The sequence below is a fragment of the Mesocricetus auratus genome, unplaced genomic scaffold (genome assembly GCF_017639785.1).
Source record: "Mesocricetus auratus isolate SY011 unplaced genomic scaffold, BCM_Maur_2.0 Super-Scaffold_100003, whole genome shotgun sequence".
Classification (NCBI taxonomy): domain Eukaryota; kingdom Metazoa; phylum Chordata; class Mammalia; order Rodentia; family Cricetidae; genus Mesocricetus; species Mesocricetus auratus.
In genome coordinates this window covers 118,928,175-118,948,873 of record NW_024429188.1, presented here as the reverse complement: position 1 = coordinate 118,948,873, position 20,699 = coordinate 118,928,175, and the positions used below count along the sequence as shown (strand labels likewise).

The 20,699-nt window shown below is 41.8% G+C and overlaps 1 protein-coding gene across 4 annotated transcripts in view; it reads right to left on the bottom strand.

The window, feature by feature from the left end:
• Positions 1–8,217: 8,217 nt before the first annotated feature.
• Positions 8,218–20,699, bottom strand: part of Ikbkg (inhibitor of nuclear factor kappa B kinase regulatory subunit gamma) — a 35,145-nt gene continuing 22,663 nt past the window's right edge. For all 4 annotated transcript variants that reach the window (XM_013125870.3, XM_040744803.1, XM_040744804.1 and 1 more), the window contains 4 exons: positions 16,140–16,283; positions 15,703–15,845; positions 14,122–14,183; positions 8,218–13,806 (listed from right to left, as the gene is read on the bottom strand). In XM_013125870.3, coding sequence (XP_012981324.1) covers positions 13,664–13,806; positions 14,122–14,183; positions 15,703–15,845; positions 16,140–16,283 — 492 coding nt within the window. In that variant the 3' untranslated portion in view covers positions 8,218–13,663. The remainder of the gene's footprint in view (positions 13,807–14,121; positions 14,184–15,702; positions 15,846–16,139; positions 16,284–20,699) is intronic.

The window sequence follows — 20,699 nt, the reverse complement described above, 5'->3', positions numbered from 1 at the left end:
TAAACTCAATTCTTTGGTTTTAATTTCACTCTTTAAAACACTTCTTAATGTATGAATATTATATCAAAATTTATAAGATTAATATATATTCAACTTTTTGTCATGATATTAATGCTTATATAGAGAACTAATTCTAGAAAAAAAGGCTTCATCTACTTTCCTGTACATGATTTCGGGTTTGAGTCTCTATCAGGCAACTAGGAATTAAGTTTTTGTACTCTAGAAGTACATAACTAATTATGGTACTTTAACCTCTTCGAGATCTGCTGCATATGACATTTAAAACATTCAAGTTTTTTGCAGTAAGCTATTACCACATCTAACAGCAACCTTTGAAGTCTCCAAAAGGAGGATGGGGCCCCACAAAAACAATTCCACCTGGATTGTGGTAATGCCACTAAGCTAACAAGCATCACCCAAAGATCAGACTTGGGTGGCAAACTGATCAGGACAATTTCAAGGTGGCTAGCTGAGATGGTCCAGCTTCACAGACTACTCTAGTCAGAACATAAGTCTTGTACTTTTCCATTATACAGAGCCTGGACAACAAATGATACAGATAGCTAGCCCAGGACTTGACAATTATCCCAATTTTTTTCAGGGTTCCCTAAAGATGCCATCGTAAATTTACTTACAACAGGAAGTAATACTAAGAACATGAAGCCCACATTTTCAAGAAGTAGGATGGTTGGTTTTTGGTCATTCAATGGGTTATAGATATTGTTTAGGGTGGTTAGTTACAAGCTGTTATTAGCAATGGTCAGGAAAAAAAGCCAAACAAAGGAAATTAGATTCAGGGTTCTTGTTCTGAAAAGGAAAGGGGGAGATACAGATATGATAGGATAAAAGAATAGATTTTTATAATAATTTGTATTCAACTTTTTACATGCTATTCCCAGTTCCCTTTCCCTCCCCTCCTCCCCCGGCCCCCCAAACCCCCCAACTACCCATTCCACTCCATCCTTCCTCTTCTCCCTAGGGAAGGTAAGTCCTTCCTGAGGGATTTTCAGAGTCTGTCACATAATCCCGGGCAGGGCCTAGGTCCTCCCCCATGTGTCCCAGCTGAGAGAGCATCCCTCCATGTGGAATGGGCTCCCAGAGTCTATTCGTATTCCAGGAATAAATACTGATCTACTCTCCAAGGTCCCATAGATTGCCAAGGCTGCCTCTCGGACACCCAGGTTGGGGGGGAGGGTGTCTGGATCAGTCCCATGCTGGCCTCTCAGTCATCAGTCTGGGGTCCATGTGTTCCCCCTTGTTTAGGTCAGCTGCCTCTGTGAGTTTCGCCAGCGGGGTCTTGATTTCTTTGCTCATCACTCCTCTTTGCAACTGGGTTCCAGGAGTTCAATTTTAGCTGTGGGTGCCTGCCTCTGCTTCCATCAGCCACTGGATGAGGATTCTAGGATGGCATATAAGGTAGTCATCAATCAGGGGAGGGCATTTAAGGTAGCCTTAATGCCAGTTGGTGTCATTCTTGTAGATCTCTGAAAATCTCATTAGTGCCAGATCTCCCCTCCAACCTATAATGGCTCCCTCTATTAGCCATTTTAATCTACTTTTAAACAAAAAAAAACTACTAGTCTTAAATACTTTACATTAGTATGAGGTTTTGTATACCAATAAAAATTGAGGTTATAGGCCGGGCGTTGGTAGCGCACGCCTTTAATCCCAGCACTCGGGAGGCAGAGGGAGGTGGATCTCTGTGAGTTCGAGGCCAGCCTGGTCTACAAAGTGAGTTCCAGGACAGCCTCCAAAGCTACAGAGAAATCCTGTCTCGAAAAACCAAAAAAATATTGAGGTTATTTTGTTATACTTGATATGTTTCTACTCTTGTATGAGATAGTTTTGTATATTGATACAAATTTGAGGTTATTTTTGTTTGAACATACATTTCTACTCTTGTTCAAGGTATTGTACCTATACAGCTCATTCAACAATGTAATGTAAATTTTTAGTTCTTGAAAGTTATTATCAAAAACTATTTAGAATAAGGAAATGCAGGTTAGTAGTTAGTCACCTATTACAATCAAATTTGTCCTGTTAGGTATGTTTTCAAGGTCAAACAGATACTTTATACAGGTATTTCTTCAAACACTTCAGAGATCTATAGAATATGGTATTTAAGATGTTGCCCTGATTTCTTTTTCAGTCTGTTTGTCATTTGATTTTTTTACTTAATCTTTTGAGTTTTTTGTTTGTGTTTGTTTGTTTTTCGAGACAGGGTTTCTTTGTAGCTTTGGAGGCTGTCTTGGAACTAGCTCTTGTAGACCAGGCTGGCTTTGAACTCACTGAGATTCGCCTGCCTCTGCCTCCCGAAAGCTTGGATTAAAGGCGTGTGCTACCACTGCCTGACTGATTTTTTACTTAATCTTATATCCTGCCACTTCACTGAAGGTGTTTATCAGCTATAGGAATTCCCTGGTGTATTTTTGGGGTTACTTATGCTACTAGCATATCATCTACAAATGGTGATACTTTAACTTCTTCCTTTCCAATTTGTATCCCCTTGATCTCCTTTTGTTATCTTATTGCTCTGGCTAGAATTTCAAGAACTATATTAAACAGATACAGAAAGAGTGGACAGCCTTGTATTGTTCCTGATTTTAGTAGAGTTGCTTTGAGTTTCTCTCCATTTAAGTTGATGTTGGTGATAGGCTTGCTATATATTGCCTTTATTATGGTTAGGTATGTTCCTTTTATCCCTGATCTCACCAATACTTTTATCATGAAGGGGTGTTGGATTTTTGTCAAAGGTTTTTTCACCATCAAATGAAAAGATCATATGTCCTTTTTTTCTTTCAGTTTGTTTATATGGTGGATTACATTGGCTGATTTTTATATATTGAACCAACCCCACATCTGTGAATTGAAGCCTACTTGATAGTGGTTGAAGAGCTCATTGATATGTTCTTCGTTTTGGTTTGCACACATTTTTATCTTATTTTATTTTTATTACACACCAATCCATGTTCCCCCTCCCTCCTCTCCTCACACTCTCCCCACCTTCCCCCACCTTGGCCCCCATCCACTCCTCAGAGAAGATAAGGCATCCCATGGAGAGTCAATGAAGTCTATGCCATCATCACATTGAGGCAGCACCAAGGCCCTCCCCCATGTATAGGCTGAGCAAGGTATCTCTCCAAAAGAAATGGGCTCCAAAAAGCCAGTTCATGTTCTAGGGTTGGATCCTGGTCCACTGCCAGTGGCCGCACAAGCTTCTCAAGCCATCCACTGTCACCTACATTCAGGGGGCCTAGTTAGGTCCTATGTAGGTTCCCCAGCTGTCAGTCTGGAGTCAGCGAGCTCCTACTAGCTTGGGTCAGCTATTTTGCGAAATAATTAATTTGGAGAATATTGGTGTTAACTCTTCTTTGAAAGTCTGGTAGAAATCCACATTAAAACCATCTGGCCCTGAGATTTTGGTTGTTGTTGTTGTTGGAAGACTTAATGACTACTTCTATTTCCTTAGGGTTTATAAATCTATTTAAGTTGTTTATATGATCATGATTTAACTTTGGTAAGTGGTATCTATTGAGGAAATTATTCATTTCTTTTAGATTTTCCAATATTCTGGAGTATAGTCTTTTAAAGTATGGCCTAATGATTATTTGGATTTCCTCATTCTTATGTTCCCCTTTTGTTTCTGATTTTGTAAATCTGGGTATTCTCTCCCTGTGTTTTAATTAGTTTGAATAAGGGTCTGTCTATCTTGTTTATTTTCTCAAACAACCAACTCTTTGATTCTTTATATTGTTGTTTATTTTGTTGCTTTCAAACCTCAGTTTGATTATTTCCTGTCATCTACTCCACTTTAGTGTTTGCATCCTTTTGTTCTAGAGCTTTCAGGCACACTGTTAACTTGCTAGTATGAGATCTCTCCAAATTTTTATATAGGCACTTAGTGCTATGAAATTTCCTATTAGCACCACTTCCATTGTGTCCCGTAAGTTTGGGTATGGTGTGTATTCATTTTCATTGATTTCTAGGAAGTCTTTAATTACTTTATTTCTGCTTTGACCCAGTGGTAATTTAGTAGAGAATCGTTCTGTTTCCATGAGTTTGTACATTTTCTGTTGTTTCTGTTGTTCAAATCCAGTTTCAGAGCTCACAGACTCCAGTCTGACACTGGGAAACCAGTATAGGACTGAACCAGGGTGTCAGTTGGGGAACCTGAGCAGTCTATGGAGCCTCTTGCAGTGGAACCAGTATTTATCCCTAGTATACAAATAGACTTTGGGAGCCCATTCCCCATAGACACATGGAGGAGGGCCTAGGTCCTGGCCCAAACAATGTGTTATACTTTGATGATCCGCCATGGGAGGCCTCACCCTCCCTGAAGAGTGGATATGGGTGGTATGAGGGTAGGTGGGGGTAATGGGAGGAGGGGAGGAGAAATAATTGCCAGGTGGTGGTGGTACCTCTCTGTCCTAACCCTGGAACATGTCAATTGTCTAGTAAAATCCTTCTCTTAGAATGTTACAAAACCTAATCTTCCACAGCTCAGAGCCCCTCATTTATATCTTCAGCTGTGATACAATCTCTGTGACTCTGCCCCTGTTACAGCTACAATGGTCCCCACAGTGTTCAGCAATCCTCTAGAGCAGTGGTTCTCAACTTTCCTAATGCTATGACACTTTAATCAGTTCCTCATGTTGTGGTGACCCCCAAGCACAAAATTATTTTTGTTGCTACTTAACTGTAATTTTCCTACTGTCATGAATTATAGTGAGATACCTGATATGTACAATATCTGGTATTTTATCCCTGTTAAAGGGTCATTCAATACCCCTGCAAAGGTGACTCAACCCACGGCCTAAGAACCACTGCTCTAGACAGTCAGTGGTGATGGAGCTCAGCCCACTGTGACATTGTAACCCATCCTGAACTCTTCTTTCAATCACATAAATATTTAGAGCAAGTCTTCTTACCTTTTCCACACTTGGGCCGCCTTTCCATTAATATATTTACTGTGGAGCCAACCTTTAGACTCCATCAGGCCATTAAGACACTGTCATTCTCATTGAGTACGCCTTTCTCTCACAGATCTGTGAAGCCGTCAAATCTTTCTCAGGCAGGACACTGCTGTACTCTGCAATGAACCATTCTTCATACCAGTCCAACTCTTTTCCCAATGTCCTTTCTCTCCCCTGAGGCTAACAAATAAGGGTTTTAAGGAGCACAAGCACAAGGGATAGAGGTAGAAGAGAGACTGGCAGGAAAGTCTACAGAGTTGTTATTTTTCCTAATGATCCCATATTCATATCCAATGGTGACAACTGTCTTCCTTGCAAATATCCAAGATCTTTGATAGTTTTCTGTGTGTTTTATGTTCTATTAGTGTATGTGCACATGTGTGGAGGTTCTGTACATAAGCAGAGGTCAGAGGAAGATGCAGGTGTCCTGCTCTATCGTCTCTGCCTTATTCTCTTGAGACAAGGTCTCTTACTGAACCTGGAGCTAGCCTGGCAGTCAGCAAGCCCCAGGAAACTTCATCTCAGCCTCCCACAGTGCTTGGGTTCAAGACAAATGTAGCCGTACTGAGATTTTCCCATGGGCGATGAGGATTCAAACTCAGGTCTACATGCTTATGTAGCAAGTGTTCTTATCCACTGAGCAATCTCTCCAGCCTCTCTTGTTTTCTTTTATAAGGTGTCTCGGATTTCATCCAGTGGGATGACTTGGCAGGTAAAGTGCCTAGGCCATGCAAGCCTAACACATACATGCCCATATACACACGAAATAATTTTTAAATGTCTTTGGTTTGGACTGACAAGATAGCTCAATGGGTAAAGGCACTTTGTCTCCAACCCCAATAATCTGAGTTCAATCCCCAGGACGCACGTGATGGAAGAGAACCAACTCCACAAGTTGTCTTCTGACATCCACACACATGCCATGGTGTGTCTATGTGCACACATAAATGTCATTTTTAAAAAGTGTCTCAAGTTGCCAGATGTTGGTGACGAATGCCTTTAATCCCAGCACTTGGGAAGCACAGACAGGTGGATCTCTGTGAGTTCAAGACCAGCCTGGACTACAGAGTGAGTTCTAGAACAGGCTCTAAAGCAATACAGAGAAACCCTGTCTCAAAACAAAAAAAGTCTCGAGTTTACCTTGAGTAGATTCCCATTTCATGCCTAAAATAAGTCATTTCTCCAAGAGGCCCTGATTTCCTTCAGTAGGAATATTTCCAAGGGAATCTTTGTTTTTGTTTTGTTTTTATTTTAATTTTTAATCATGCTACAATAAATCATAAATATTTGAATTTATATATATTCTATACTGGGCCAGCAAGATGGCTCAGTGTGTAAAGGTACATCCCACTAAGTCTGATAGCCTAAGTTTTATCTCCAGGGCCCACAAGATGGAAGGAAAAACCTGACTCCCTCAAGTTTGCCTCTGATCTGCTTACTCCCACAGAATATATATATATATTTGGTGCCACCTGCTATTGTGTTATTCTTACTTTGAGGCCATTTCAAGATGAGGAAAAAATATCTATTTTTCAAAAATAAAAATAAATCAGGCTTAGGCTAATATTTCAAACTCAAAAGTATGTTTATAGTCACTTTCTTTAGTTATTTTTTAAAGATTTATTTATTACATATACAGTGTTGTGCCTACATACCAGAAAAGGGTACCAGATCTCATTATAGATGGTTGTGAGCCACCATGTGGGTGCTGGGAATTGAACTCAGGACCTCTGGAGGAGCAGTCAGTGCTCTTAACCTCTGACCCATCTTTCCAGCCCACTTTGTTTAGTTCTTATTCCTTACATGTTTCCAATTTTGTCTTCATTTTTTTTAGTACTTGAGATAGAAATGAAGTGTAGGTAAGGGCCCTACCACTAAGCCCCATCCTCAGACTCCTTCAACTTTATTTTTATTTTACGTGCATTGGTGTTTTGCCTGTGTGAGGGTGTCAGATCCCTGGAACTGGAGTTACAGACAGCCTGAGCTGCCATGTGGGTGCTGGAAATTGAACCCTCATCCTCTGAAAGAGCAGTCGGTGCTTTTAACTTCTGAGCTATGTCTCCAGTCCCTCTTTTAACTTTTTAAAATGATTTATATTACATTTATTAATGGGAGGGGTAAGAGAGCATATGTGGAAATCAGAGTCCTCCTTCCACCATGTGTCCTGAGGATTAAACTCAGGTTGTCAGGCTTGGCAGCAAGCACCTTTACTCACTGAGCCATCTAACTGGGCCTCTTTAGATATAAGTCTGTATTATAGAAACTTCTGTTCATGAGCATCTCACCTCATTGTGAGCTTAGTTTTTTCGGATTTGCTGGTGCTGTTGTTGTTTAATTTTGGGCTTTCTCTGTGCAGTGACTATTTTGCAGTGCTTGCTAGGGTTGACACAAAGCCTTTCACTATGGCTGCCAGCAATCCCTGAATATGGAGTAAGGCCTTATCTTTCAAATTCCATCCCCAGTCCTGATCATGGGACACCTGAAATCTGTTGAATTTTTAAAACACTGCTATCCCTAGAGGTCCCTGCTTCCCCACTGGCCAGTATCTACCACACTTGCCCACCTAATTCTGTTCCTCTGATGATGCAGTAGTGTTCGCCTATTGCCCAGCCCTCTAGGCCCATGCTGGTTGAGAAGCAGCTGCTAGTCTTCAGTTAATTCCAACCCTGGGATTCTGAAGAAATGACATGGTGTGGTCATTCTATTTCATGAGACAAAACCAATGACATGTGCCCTACCTCCTGCTCTGCTTTTCTGGTTAATGAAACATCACTAAGAATCCATCAATAGGTCACTTGTCAAGCAGCTTCAAATGCAAATATTCAACTCTTTGTGTATCTTCATCCACATTGTCACAAAAGGCTCTGGGAAACTGTACAGAGTTTAGATAACATTTTAAATGCCAGTTTTATTGTGGTCTAATCCACATACAACACGTCATTCATCTGCAGTATACGATTTAATAATGGTCTGCAGCATATTCACAGATGAGCATAACTGTGACCTGTTGGGGAAGTCCTGTGATTATGTCAATAAAGCACTGTCTGGCCAATAGGGAATCTAGATAGGAGGGACTAGAAGTCCAGGAGGACTCTGGGAAGGAGAAACACAGAGAGTCAAGATGTAACACCATGGGGTAGGAAGCCCGGAGCTATTCTCCGGTAAAAGAAATACTTAAATTAACAATTATGGGATAAATACTTAAGTCAGAGCTAGCCAGTAAGAAACAAGCAAGGCCAACAGCTTCATAATTAATATAGCCTCCTGTGTGTTTATTTGGGACTGATGCAGCACTAGAACCAGGCTGGCGGGAAGGCTTCTCTCAAGGAAAAGGCTTCCCTTTACAGTGACCAATTTCAGAACATCCCCATTCCCCCCAAAGAACCGTGTGCCCACTATCACTCTCTCCTCATCCCACCCATCCCCAGGGATTCACCAGTTGACTTTTTGTTTGTGTTGTGAGAAAGAGCCTTGCTATGTAGCCTAAGTTATCCTGGAACTCATTAGCATCCTGCTTCAACTTCAAGTACATGCTCTACCACAGACAGGTCCAACTGACTTTCATTCCAGCTCTCAAAACCTATGGAAAAATCTAGACTTGGGTCTAAACTAAAATTAATGTGTACTTTTACAGATAAGGAAGTCAAGGCTCGGGGATTTCATTAATGTTCACACTGAAACTTGTCTGTATGACCTCAGAATCTGTTTCCTTAACTATATATTATGAAGATCACATGACCCATCCTTCCAAATCCTGTTTTTTCCTATCTGAAACCAAATCTTGCTTTGTGCCCACATTGACCTCAAATTCATGGTACTCTCCCTATGTCGTCTTCTCGGCCAGAATTATGTGTACCATTATGCCCAGATACCTGTTCAAATTCTGAATAAAATGAAAAATGTGAGTCAAGCACAGTGGAACATATTTGTAATCCTAGAACTGGAGAGAGAGGCTGAGGCAATAGGATAGCTGCAAGTTCAAGACCATCCTAGATTACACAGTAAGTTCTAAGCTAGGCAGGGCTACAGAATGGGACTATCAGAGAGAGGGGTAGGGGGACACAGAGAAAAACTGATAAACTGGGATTGTAGCTCAGTGGTGGTATGCATGCTTAGCATGTGCAAGACCCTGGGTTCCATCCTCAGCACCAAAAAAGCTATAGTTCTAAAATAAGATTTCTGTATTATTATTCCTAGTACATTAATATAATTACTTCTATAAGTCACCAATTATGGTGACAGATGATGTCTGTGAAAATACTGGCAGAGGAATCCTGATGTCATGTCAGACAAGCTCAGCCATCAGTAAACACAGTATCCCTGTGTGTTACTAAATTGGATTGACAAGGCTTCTGTCTCCCTCTAGTGGGAGGAAAGAAACAGCAGAATAGAGAAGGTCAGTGGTTTTGATGTGAGATAAAACAAGGCAATGTGATTTAGGATAAAGACTTCAGATGAAAGAACTTTTGTTTATACTTAGATCTGAATGACAAAAAGAGATCAGCTGTGCAGATTAGGAGACAGAGCCTTCTCATCAAAGGAGACAACCAACAGAGGCAAAGGCCTTAAGACACAGAAGGGTTAATGGGTTTGAGGAAAGACAAAAGGGCCAGTGTGGAATGGCTGGGCTTTAGGGAAGATGACATGAAGTTAGAGCAACATAAGGCTGAGGATGGAGTTTAGACCTGAAGCAACAGAAAATCAGTGGAGAACATTAAGCAAAAATGGAAACAGATTTACCAGATCACACTGGCTGCCAGTAAACAATGGATAATGTCTCAATGTGAAACTACCCCTCACAGTCAAGGCAAGATGAAGGGACCTGAGACATCTCATGCTGAGCCTGGCTAGATCAGAATTGAACACTGAACTGCTTCTCTCACAACTCTGATGTCCTTTTCCCTAGTTCTCCCAGTAGTACATACATGGCCCAGGTACCCGGGTGTGAAGCCAAAAGCCTAGTAGTCACTAGATAGATGCCTCTTCCTCTCTCCTTCATATCCATGATGTTGGCCACAGCTCCATACCTAAAACCCTCATGCTGTTCTGACCATCTCTGCAGATTGGCTCTTTCCATCACTAGATACTGAACAAAATGTTTTTATGTTACCAAATATCCACCTTTGTTTGACATTGGTGTGCTTATAAAAAGGAAACACAAGGTGACCATGTGACAAAAGTGGCAGAATCCGAGATACAGGTCCAATCAGAGAGCACTAAGAATTGCAAGGACCTGCTACACAATGGGAAAGGGGTCTGGAATGGGTTATCTCTTAGGAAGAACCCCACTCTGCCCACTCTTATCTCAGATCTCTGCCATCCAGAACAGGGGGACAGGAAATCTCTGTTGCTTAAGCCCCCAATGTGTGGTACTTTGTTGCTGCATTCACAGGAAATCCAGGCCCCATGTTAATTGACTTGGCCCCTTGCATCACTCTGTTGTATCAACAATGAGCTTTCCTCAGTCATAGACAGAGGAAACCTCAAACCTGTATGCAACAGCTACTTCCTATATAATACATGAGAATTAAAGGCATAGAAATAGAACAAAAGAAAAACTTTGTTACTGGCAATTCTATACCTATATCTACCAAGTGAGGATAGGGTACATACTTGCGATTCTTACTTCTTTATTTCACATTCTATGCATAATTTAATCCTCTGGCCTTTTTATACCATACTACAGAGAATGTTTCATGCAACAAAATGTTTAAGATGCTGGCTATGTCATCAGATATATGGTCTATTTCATCACAGCCTTTGGTGGTGACAAATGATGGTGCCATGAGAGTCACTGCAATCAAGCAGTCACTGTGAGAACCAATTTGTCATATAGAGGGCTGAGGATGTTTCCAAAGTGCTTGCTCCATCTCACCAAGCAGCCCCCACCTTGAAAAGGGAAACACTTCATGGTCTCAGCATGCCTGAGGGTATCACAAACAGTGCTGCAATTGTTCCTATTTTGACATCATCTCTACTTACAATCTGCACCTTATCCTTTGTTACTGCAGTGGGTAAAGTACTCTGCACTGTCTTACTGTCTCTCTGGATTTCTCTTGGTCATGGGTCAACAGTAAGAGGGCATAAGTAACAGTAACAGCACTTCTGGGGAAGGACATGCTTCTGGTTGTCTGGATATAGAAGCTGTCTGCCAGGGGCCACAGCTCATAAAGGCAAATAGGCTAATTCCCTTGTATAGGGGGGTAAGGACAAACAACCAGTTTTTCCAGGTCTAGTTAAGTAATTCCAGAAAAGAAAGAAGCATGTCCCATGTCAGGAAAGATGGTAAAATCCCAAATCCTTGACATCTAATGTGTGGTTAATCATGCATTATACTTTAGGGTAAGGACGTGTCAAGGGTCTCCACCTTCTGAGAAGGGTACTAGGTCCCAACCATTGCCTGGGGCTACCCTCAGATTTTGGCTTGACCAGTTCGTGGAGCCCAAGCCAGAATGTTTTCAAGCGTTCAAGCTTCTGAGTGAGCCTACTGTGCAACGTGGGTCACACCGGCTTTCTGAGCCACTTTCAGGATAAAGTACTGGTCAGAAATGTACCTATGCATCTCTATTTAACCAAGAAGCATGAAGCCCATACAACAACTGCAAGAAGTCAACAACTTTCTCCCGCTACAGCCAACCTACAAGGGCCTGACCTCCAAATTCTGAAGCCTAATGATCACCATCACCCTATAGACCAAGTCTGTCTAACAAAATTGCAAGGCTTAAAGGCACCTGCCTTTGGGCTGCACTCAGGTTCTGATGATATCCCTACTCTGGGTTGTGTAAGCCCAAACCCCCAGAACTTGAGAACATGACTTTATTTGGGAAAAGGGTCTTGGAAGGTATAGTGAGGTAAGAGTCTTGAGCTCCTTAATTACCAGATAGACCCCATATCTACAATTTGGTATAAAGGAAGAGTCCATGAGGCCCTGGAACCAGAGATTGGAGTGATGGGTCTATAAGCTAAGCCAACAACAAAGACTGTCAGAAACCACCAAGAACTGAGAGAAAGCCTGGAATTGATTCTCAGAAGAAACTTAACATCTGACTTCCAGACATAAAAGAGTGATCCTTTTGCTGCTTCAAGTCTCTGAGAATTTTTAGAACAGCTATAGGAAAGTCATAGACCACCACAAAACTGAACTAAATCAAACCAAATCAATAGTACTCCTGAAGGAAAATTAGATTAGGTATTTAAATGAGGGGCTCATGAGCAAAGAACATGTTTATCCCTTTAACATTTCCCCAAAGATCTGTCTGATAGATACCTGGGAATTAGGGAACAAAAACTTGCTCCTTATCCCCTGAAAATTAGGAAGCCCCCAACTCAGGCTTACTTTTTAAATCCTAATTCTACTCAGCCTTTTCGCTCTTAATGGGCAAGAAGCCCTGTGAATAAGTCCCAGGCAGGGATTGATTTACAGATCCCACTCAGAACCATGAAAGCTTTCAGGAGGGCAGAAAGGGTTTCAGGCCTGGGGAGTCAGCAAGGCACTTCTATTGTTTTCTCATCTCCAACTTCCTTTCCTTTACTAGAATTGCAAGGCTAATACCAATGGCTGTAAGGTCCCAGAAAATGTCTAGAACCTTGCATTCAATCTGCCAGTCACTACTAAATGGTTCCCAAGACAGGATTATCTGGGCTAGTGGAGAGCATGCCATCACAAACTCCTAGAGTGTGATGAACTATGGAAACCACCATTCACACAAGACAACAATGTGCTTCACAAAGACAAGAGCGCACTGGGGCTAGAACAAGAAAAGCATGTATGTGAAATGCCCTTCTGTCAGACCACAAAGCATTCACAACTCCAATGCCAAAATATGGGAATAAAGAATGGATATGAGTACATAAACAGCTTCTAGGACCCAAAACAGTAACACAATCAAAGTGGAACAAGGTATGCACTTTCTGTGATAGACAAGAACTAACCTAACTCATGATCAAAGAGCACCCCAAAGTCCAGGAACAAATAGCAATGATGAAACAGAAAAATGAATAAAAAATATGAAAATCCAAGTTGCATCAGTGGAATTAAAAAGGGTCCACATAACCTAGAAAAGGACACTTAAGCACACTCTTTAGTAAAGAACAGCACGTCTAGCAGATGGCAGAAACACAAAGGTGGACCCACCTCCTCCATGGCAAGGCTCCAATGTTATGTTTAAGCATATGTCTTAAAGGTACACACAGATCAGTGCACAAGTACTTTCACTACACCATTACTTCTGGTATCAAAAAGATAGAATACTTCCCAAATGTCCATCAGAGGCAACACATGTTATGGCCCTAAGTGCCACATACCCTGGGAGGACAGCCTGCAGCTCAGGGTGAAAAAGGCACCAGCTGGAGGAAGAGCAGAACCCAGCCCTGCTTGGAGAAGGGGTACTTCCTGAGAGCCCCTAGCCTCCATTCTAGACTCCCTAGGAGAATACAGGAGGGAGGAAAAAGGTATCAGAGGCAAGTGGTTCACGCACACAGAAGAAAAGGGGAAAAAAACAGCCCTAACTGGGGCTGTCTACCCTAGCGTGGAACTAGCAGACCAAAGGGCTAAAGCAAGGGTCCTACTAGTTCCTGGGGCCAGCTCTTTGACAACAAGCCCTCAATTGTGGACTATGCAGGCAAAACAGAAAAGCACAGGTTGCATAGTTCAGGACATGGTATTACAAGTAGCCTTACATCTGCTGTTCCTACTCTATGCACTCCATGACATGTATCTGTAGAGTGTCCATATCAGGCGCCTGATACTGGCATTTGGGACAACAGAAGTCAGGTGGTTCCTCAGGAGGACTTCTCCGCTGGTTGGGCAAAGCCAGATGAAAGGAGTGGTGAGCTGAGAAAAAAAGAACAGAGGCCAGCTGGATAGGCTTCATGCACAGACTTGGTAGACCTCAAAGGGAAGGAGAGGCTAACAAGGTAATGAGACCCACATATGTCACCATATTTGATTACATGTGTATGTGACTGGGAGCCACCTCTACCAGCACATGCCTCCTTATGCCTCAGGGTGATATAGGCTACTGATGGGGATGGCCAACAAGAGCTCCCCAAATCAGAGCCTCAGGGAGGCTAATGCATGCTTTCCCTCAGCGCAATATTCTGCCCTCCCTATCCATCTCCACCCACCATCAACCACCTGTTTACTCACCTGGAGTAGGGAGTAAAGGGGGCTGGGAAGTCTCTACATGTCGCTTCCTCATATCCTCAATCCTTTGAAAACAAACACCATTCAATCAATGCCTGCAGGGTTTTTTATGAATAAACACTTTCATTGAGATATAATTCATGTATCATACAATTCACCAATTTAAACTGTATCATTCAGTGGTTTTTTACTATATTAAGCATGTCCAATCATTTGCATAATTTTAGAATATTTCATCATCTTCCAAAGGAAACTTTGTACTTATTAGCAATTACTCCTGGGTTCCTCCTACATCAGTTTCTTCATAACCTTACTACAAGCCTGAGCTTATGAGACAAGCTATGTGTGCTGTGAATGGCAAAGCCAGAGAAGTATAGCTGTCCAAGCCCTTTAGAGCCTAGAGGATTATGAGTGGATCCCAGACATATTTTACACTGCATTATTTTACACTGTTGGATTTTGGTTTTGCTTTGATTTGATTGTAACTGTGCCATCGTTTTTCACTCTTAGAGTAAAAAATATGTACCTTATTATTTATAGGAGCCCAGTGAGGGACTTTAAACCTTTAAAGAGACATTTTTAAGAGTGGTTTAAAGACTGTGGGACTTTCAAATTTATGGGAGGAGAGTTTGGTTTTTTGTCTTGTTTTTTTTTTTTTGAGACAGGGTTTCTCTGTGTAACAGCCTTGGCTGTCCTGAAACTCACTTTGTAGACCAGGTTGGCCTCAAACTCAGAGATCTATCTGCCTCCTAAGTGCTGGGATTAAAGGCATGTGTCACCACTACCCAGCCTAAATTTATGGATTTTTTTTTTTAGTTTTCAAGACAAGGTTTCTCTGTATTGTTTTGGAGGCTGTCCTGGAACTAGCTCTTGTAGACCAGGCTGGTCTCAAACTCTCAGAGATCCACCTGACTCTGCCTCCCAAGTGCTGGGATTAAAGGCATGTGCCACCACCGCCCAGCTAAATTTATGTTTTATATTGTCATTTTAACATGAATTGGAGGACAAACAAGAAAGGAAAGGTTATGGTTTAATAGTGGTGTGTTTGTATGTCAAGTTGACAAGGAGTTAACTGTGCTGGTTGACTTTTGTCAACACCAACTGAAGAGAATCTCAATTGAAGAATTATCTCTAATAGACTGGCTTGTAGGTAAGTTTGTGGGGCTTTTTTGGTTAATAATTGATGTGAGATGCCCAGCCTACAGTATGTGGTGCAACCCCTGGACTAGTGGGCTAGGCTGTATAAGAAAGCAAACTGAGCAAGCCAGTAAGCATTACTCCCCTGTGGCTTCCGCTTCAGTTTTTGCCTCCAGATTTCAGCCCTGACTTCTTTCCATGATAGATTATAAACTATAATATGACCTTTCCTCCCTTAGTTGTTTAAGTCACCATGTTTATTACAGCAATAGAAACCAAACTAAGACACTAGGAAACCTAACATCCCCACAAAAACTCCAGTCTTATATACCTCTCAATACATGCATTTCTGTGACGTTTCTAGTTGGACCAGTGGGGAAAGATCACTGCTAGTATATGCCTACTCTGTGTGTGACTGTGCTCCTGGCTACACTCTTAGAGGCCCACCTGGCTGACTCATGGCAGCCAACCTTCAGCTTGCTGAACTCGCGCTGCAGCTGCTCCAGCTGCTCTTGCAAAAGCTCCTTCTTCTCCACCAGTTTTTCCCGGGCATGCCTCTCAGCTTGGAAATCAGCCTTGTAGATATCCGCCTGGCAAATAGAACAAAGGTGTGCCAACTATCCATCAGCTGCCCATCAGGCATTCTATGCCATGCCCCAGAGAAACAGAGTCCTGTCAGGTGTCACAGGACCACATGATAGTACAGTGGGAACAGATATGAAAGCCTATGATCCCAAGGGCACCAAGAGGTCAAGGACCAATGCAAAGGACTCAAGAAGACTAAAAAAGTCCACCAAAGAATGATGCCAAAAAGGTGCACCAGACCCCATTGCCTGGAAGGGTGGGCCACTCATGTGGTAGGTAGGCTGGAGCACAGCTCTCACCTGGGCCTTCAGTACTGGCACAGTCTCCATCACAATCTTGTGCTGTTCAGCTTCTTCTTTCAGTTTATCAATCAATTCCTGTTTGGCTACCAGGGCCTCCTCAGCTTGCTGGAGCTGCTGCCTCAGATCTTCCAGCTGCATGCCCTAGAGAAGGATAAAGGGTGCTCACAGAGTCTCTTGGTCCATGTTGGGACCAAACTACCTCCCTGGCTGGCCACTGTTCTGAGAACTAAGAAGGAAAATCTGGAGCAAAGCCAGTCTTTGGGCTTTGGGTCAAATGACAAAATCTCAGTGTGTGCAGGGAGAAGGCTTCATCCTGCTATGGCCCCACAGTACAGAAATGCTGAAGTCTTTCTTAGGACACACAAAGATCTTAGGACTGATAGGAACTCTTGAGGATACATAAGGCACTGCCTCCTATTCTGCATCATCTTCTTCAGAGAATTCCCAGCTAGGGAACCCTCCTCTAACTCTTCAAGGACAGGAGTCACCCTCTGTCCTGAGGCTTCCCACTCCACCATAAGTACTATGTACTCACCCTCCACAGACTGAAAGTTCACCACACACACATCAGGCAAGACTGCAACCCATGGGTCCTTCCACTCTGCCACTTGGTCAAAGGTCTGCTTAACACACACACACACACACACACACACACACACACACACACACACACACACACACACACACGCTACACGTGTGCACCCATGTTCTCAACCAAGAATTCCCTCCAGAGATTAAGCAGCCATTTTTAAAAGATTTTCTTGGTCATGGTGGATAATTTTTTTATTATGTGTTCTTAGATTCAGTTTGGCAGTATTTTATCGAGTATTTTTGCAACAATATTCATGAGTGAAATTGGTCTGTAGTTCTCTTTCTTTATTGGGTCTTTGTGTGGTTTGGGTATCAGGGTGACTATGACCTCATAGAAAGAATTTGGCACCTGGCGTTGGTGGCGCACGCCTTAATCCCAGCACTCAGGAGGCCAAGGCAGGTGAATCTCTGTGAGTTTGAGGGTTCGAGGCCAGCCTGGTCTACAGAACAAGTTCCAGGACAACCTCCAAAGCAATACATAAAAACTCTGTCTCGAAAAACCAAAAATAAAAAACAAAAATTTTAAAAAAATTAGCAATGTTCCTTCTGTTTCTATTTTGTGTAATAACCCAGACTGAGAAAGACAATATGTTATGTACTCACTCATAAATAGACATTAGCTATAAAATATAGGATAACTATGCTATAATCTACAGACCCAGAGGGACTAAGTAACAAGATTTCATAGGAGGTCACTCAGATGTCCCTGGGAAGAGGAAACAGAAGAGATTTCGTGAGTGGACTGAGGGCAGGTGGGGATGGGAATATGAGTGATCGGGTTGGGGAGGGCACAGAAACAGAGTACTGGGGATGCATTTAAGGGTCGGGCAGAAGCCTGGCACAGGGGAGTCTCCCAGAAGTCTATAGGGAAAACTCCAGTTTAGACTCCTAACAATAGCCAATAAGTAGCCTGAACTGGCCTCTCCTGTGACCAGATTGGTGCCTGGCACAATTGTCATCAGAGAGGCATCACCCAGCAACTGATGGAAACAGATGCAGAGACCAACAGCCAAACATTAGGCAGAGTATGGGAATCCTACAAAGGAGAAAGGAGTGTAGGAGCCAGAAGAGTCAAAGACACCATGGGAAGGCTCACACAATCAACTATCCTGGGCTCATAGGGGCTCACAGAAACTGAACCAACCACCAGGGAGCCTGCATGAGACTGATCTAGACACCATGCATATATGTCACAGTTGTATACCTTGGTCCTTTTGTGGAATTCCTAACAGTGGAAGAAAGGGCTATCTCTGACTCTTTTACTGGCTTCTGTAACCCTACTCCTCATACTGGGTAGCCTTGCCCAGCATTAATACAATGGGAGGTGCTTAGTCTTACTACAACTTGATATGCCATGTTTTATTTATACTCATGGGAGACCTGCACTTTCCGAGACGGAGACCGAAGGGGAGGAATTTAGGGGTTTGGAGGGGAAGCAGAGGAGGATTGGAAGAGGAGTATGGGGGGGAGACTGTGATCAGGATATAAAATAAATAGAATAGAAAAAATTTTTAATTTAAAAGATTTTCTTAATTATGTATGTGTGTATACCCACTGAAGTCAGAGATGCTATCAGATCCCCCAAAGCTGGAGTTGCAGTTCGCCACCTAATGTGGGCACTGGGAACTGACTTTGGGTCCTCTGAAAAAAACAAGTACTCTTAACCAATGAACCATCTTTCCAATCCCTTAAGCAGCCATTTTTATTATTCTTCAAATGTGACCACTAACTCTGAGTAACTATGCACAATTTTGTATTAGCTTTTAAGTTCTTTTTTTAATTGACTTCTATTACTAATTATTTAAATTTTTAACAAATAAGAAAATATAGGTTTTTATTTTAAAATTAATGAGTTAACTCATTTCATGAGGAAGTTTTTATGCATAGAGGTCTTCATGCTTTTACTGTTTGAACCCTCCCTTAACATATTTGCTAGAAATAATAGTGTTCAAATATTTTTAATCTACTTGTACAACACTATAGTGTCTTTCAAAAGTTTCTGAATTAAGGCCATATTTAAGTACTAGAGGAGCTCACCTTTTACACAGAAGGTAAAAAAATTTCAGTCATAACTGCAGATGAAAAAATGTTTTCATGGATATGTAGTAATCTAGGTAGTGGAAGCATCCAGTTCAAAGACTAAAATTCTAAATTTATGCTTAGGGGGAGGTCAGACTTTAATATCTATTTTACCCACAATAACTGCCTATTTTGTTATAATAAAGTAAATACATAAAAATACAAAATTTTGTTTAACTACACTCTGTAACTATAAAAATTCTTTTTTACATAGTTGTACATACACACACACACACACATACATATCATGGAGTTTGATCTTGCTCAACTGCCTTTCCTCATTTTATTAATAGAAAACAGACATACTCCTATTTTTTGAATCCCTCTTCAGACACTTCATCTTGTGTAGCTGCACTGTACTAGAATTGCAATGATCTTTATGGTAAACAATTTTAAGAAATTTTAGTTGAGAGTCAGAAATGCCTTCAGAAATCAGTTTCTCTAATTTGTTAATATCATTTGACTTCCCACTGCTCCTGAAGTTGTTTATTCAATTTGGGGGACTGTTTGAGGGAGTTGTTTTGTTTTGAGACAGGGTCCCTTTGTATAGCCCTGGCTGTCCTGGAACTTACCATGTAGACCAGGCCAAACTTAAACACACAGAAATCCGCCTACCTCTGCCTCCCAAGTGCTAGTATTAAAGGCATATGTCACCATGCCCAGCATCAATATGTGGGATTTTGATAACCTAGTTCAAATTGCTTAGGAGTACTAGGTTGTAAAGAATTATCAACATTAACCATTCTATTTATGAAAAAGAGAACAGCTAATAAACTTTATTGTAGAAAAAATATGACCACTAGAATGTTGGTCATGGTAGCACACACCTGTTATCTCAGCACATGGAAGATGGAAGAGAATCAGGAGTTCAAGGTCAGTCTCTGCCTCTTAAGAGTTCAAGGCCAGCCTGGGTTACACAAGATCCTGTCATTTAAAAACTAAACAATCACCAGGCATTGGTGGTGCACACCTTTAATCCCAACAAAGACGGGCAGCTTTGTGTGAGTTTGAGGCCAGCCTAGTCTACAGAATGAGTTCCAGGAAAGGCTCCAAAGCTACCGAGAAACCCTGTCTTGAAAAACAAAAACAAGACTAAATAATCTAAGGAGGCCCAAACCTCAGGCCTGGGAACAATGTCAGAGGAAGGACTGAGCCTCAGGCCTGGGAGCAAGGAACAACCACCAGGTGAGACAAAAGCAGCGGCTTACAGCAGTGGCTTCCAGAAGCTATCACAAGAAGTTCCTCTGGGAAAGAGCACCTGTGTCCCAGCCAGCATTCACTGTCATTTATCAGTTGGAGAACCCTGTTACTACAGCAACCACTGAAATCTCAGCCCTACCTATACCTAGAGGAACAATAACTGGAGCCTTGGCCCTGCCTCCAACAGGAGATGCATCCAATGGAGCTATAGCCCCCACCTGCACCTAAAGGAGTGACCACCTAAGCCTTGGGTCCACTTTCACCACAGCTTAAAATTAGAATTCAACAGCATCATTAATTACAGAAAGCCCACAAACACTTGGAAATTGAACAATGATCAACTGAATCACCACTGGGTCAAGGAAGAAATAAGGAAAGAAATTAAAGACTTCCTAAAATGTAATGAAAATGAATGTACAACATACCCAAACTTATGGGGCACAATGAAAGCAGTGCTAAGAGAAAAGTTTACAGCACTAAATGCCTACATAAGGAAGTTAGAAAAATCTCACACTAGTGAATTAGCAGAACAACTGAAATCACTAGAACAAAAAGAAGCAAACTCGGAATAGATGGCAAGAAATAGTCAAATTGAGGGCTGAAATCAATTAAAAAATGAGACAAAGAGTTGGTTCTTCAAGAAGTTCAACAAAAGATAAACCTTTGTCAAAAACTAACCAACAGAGC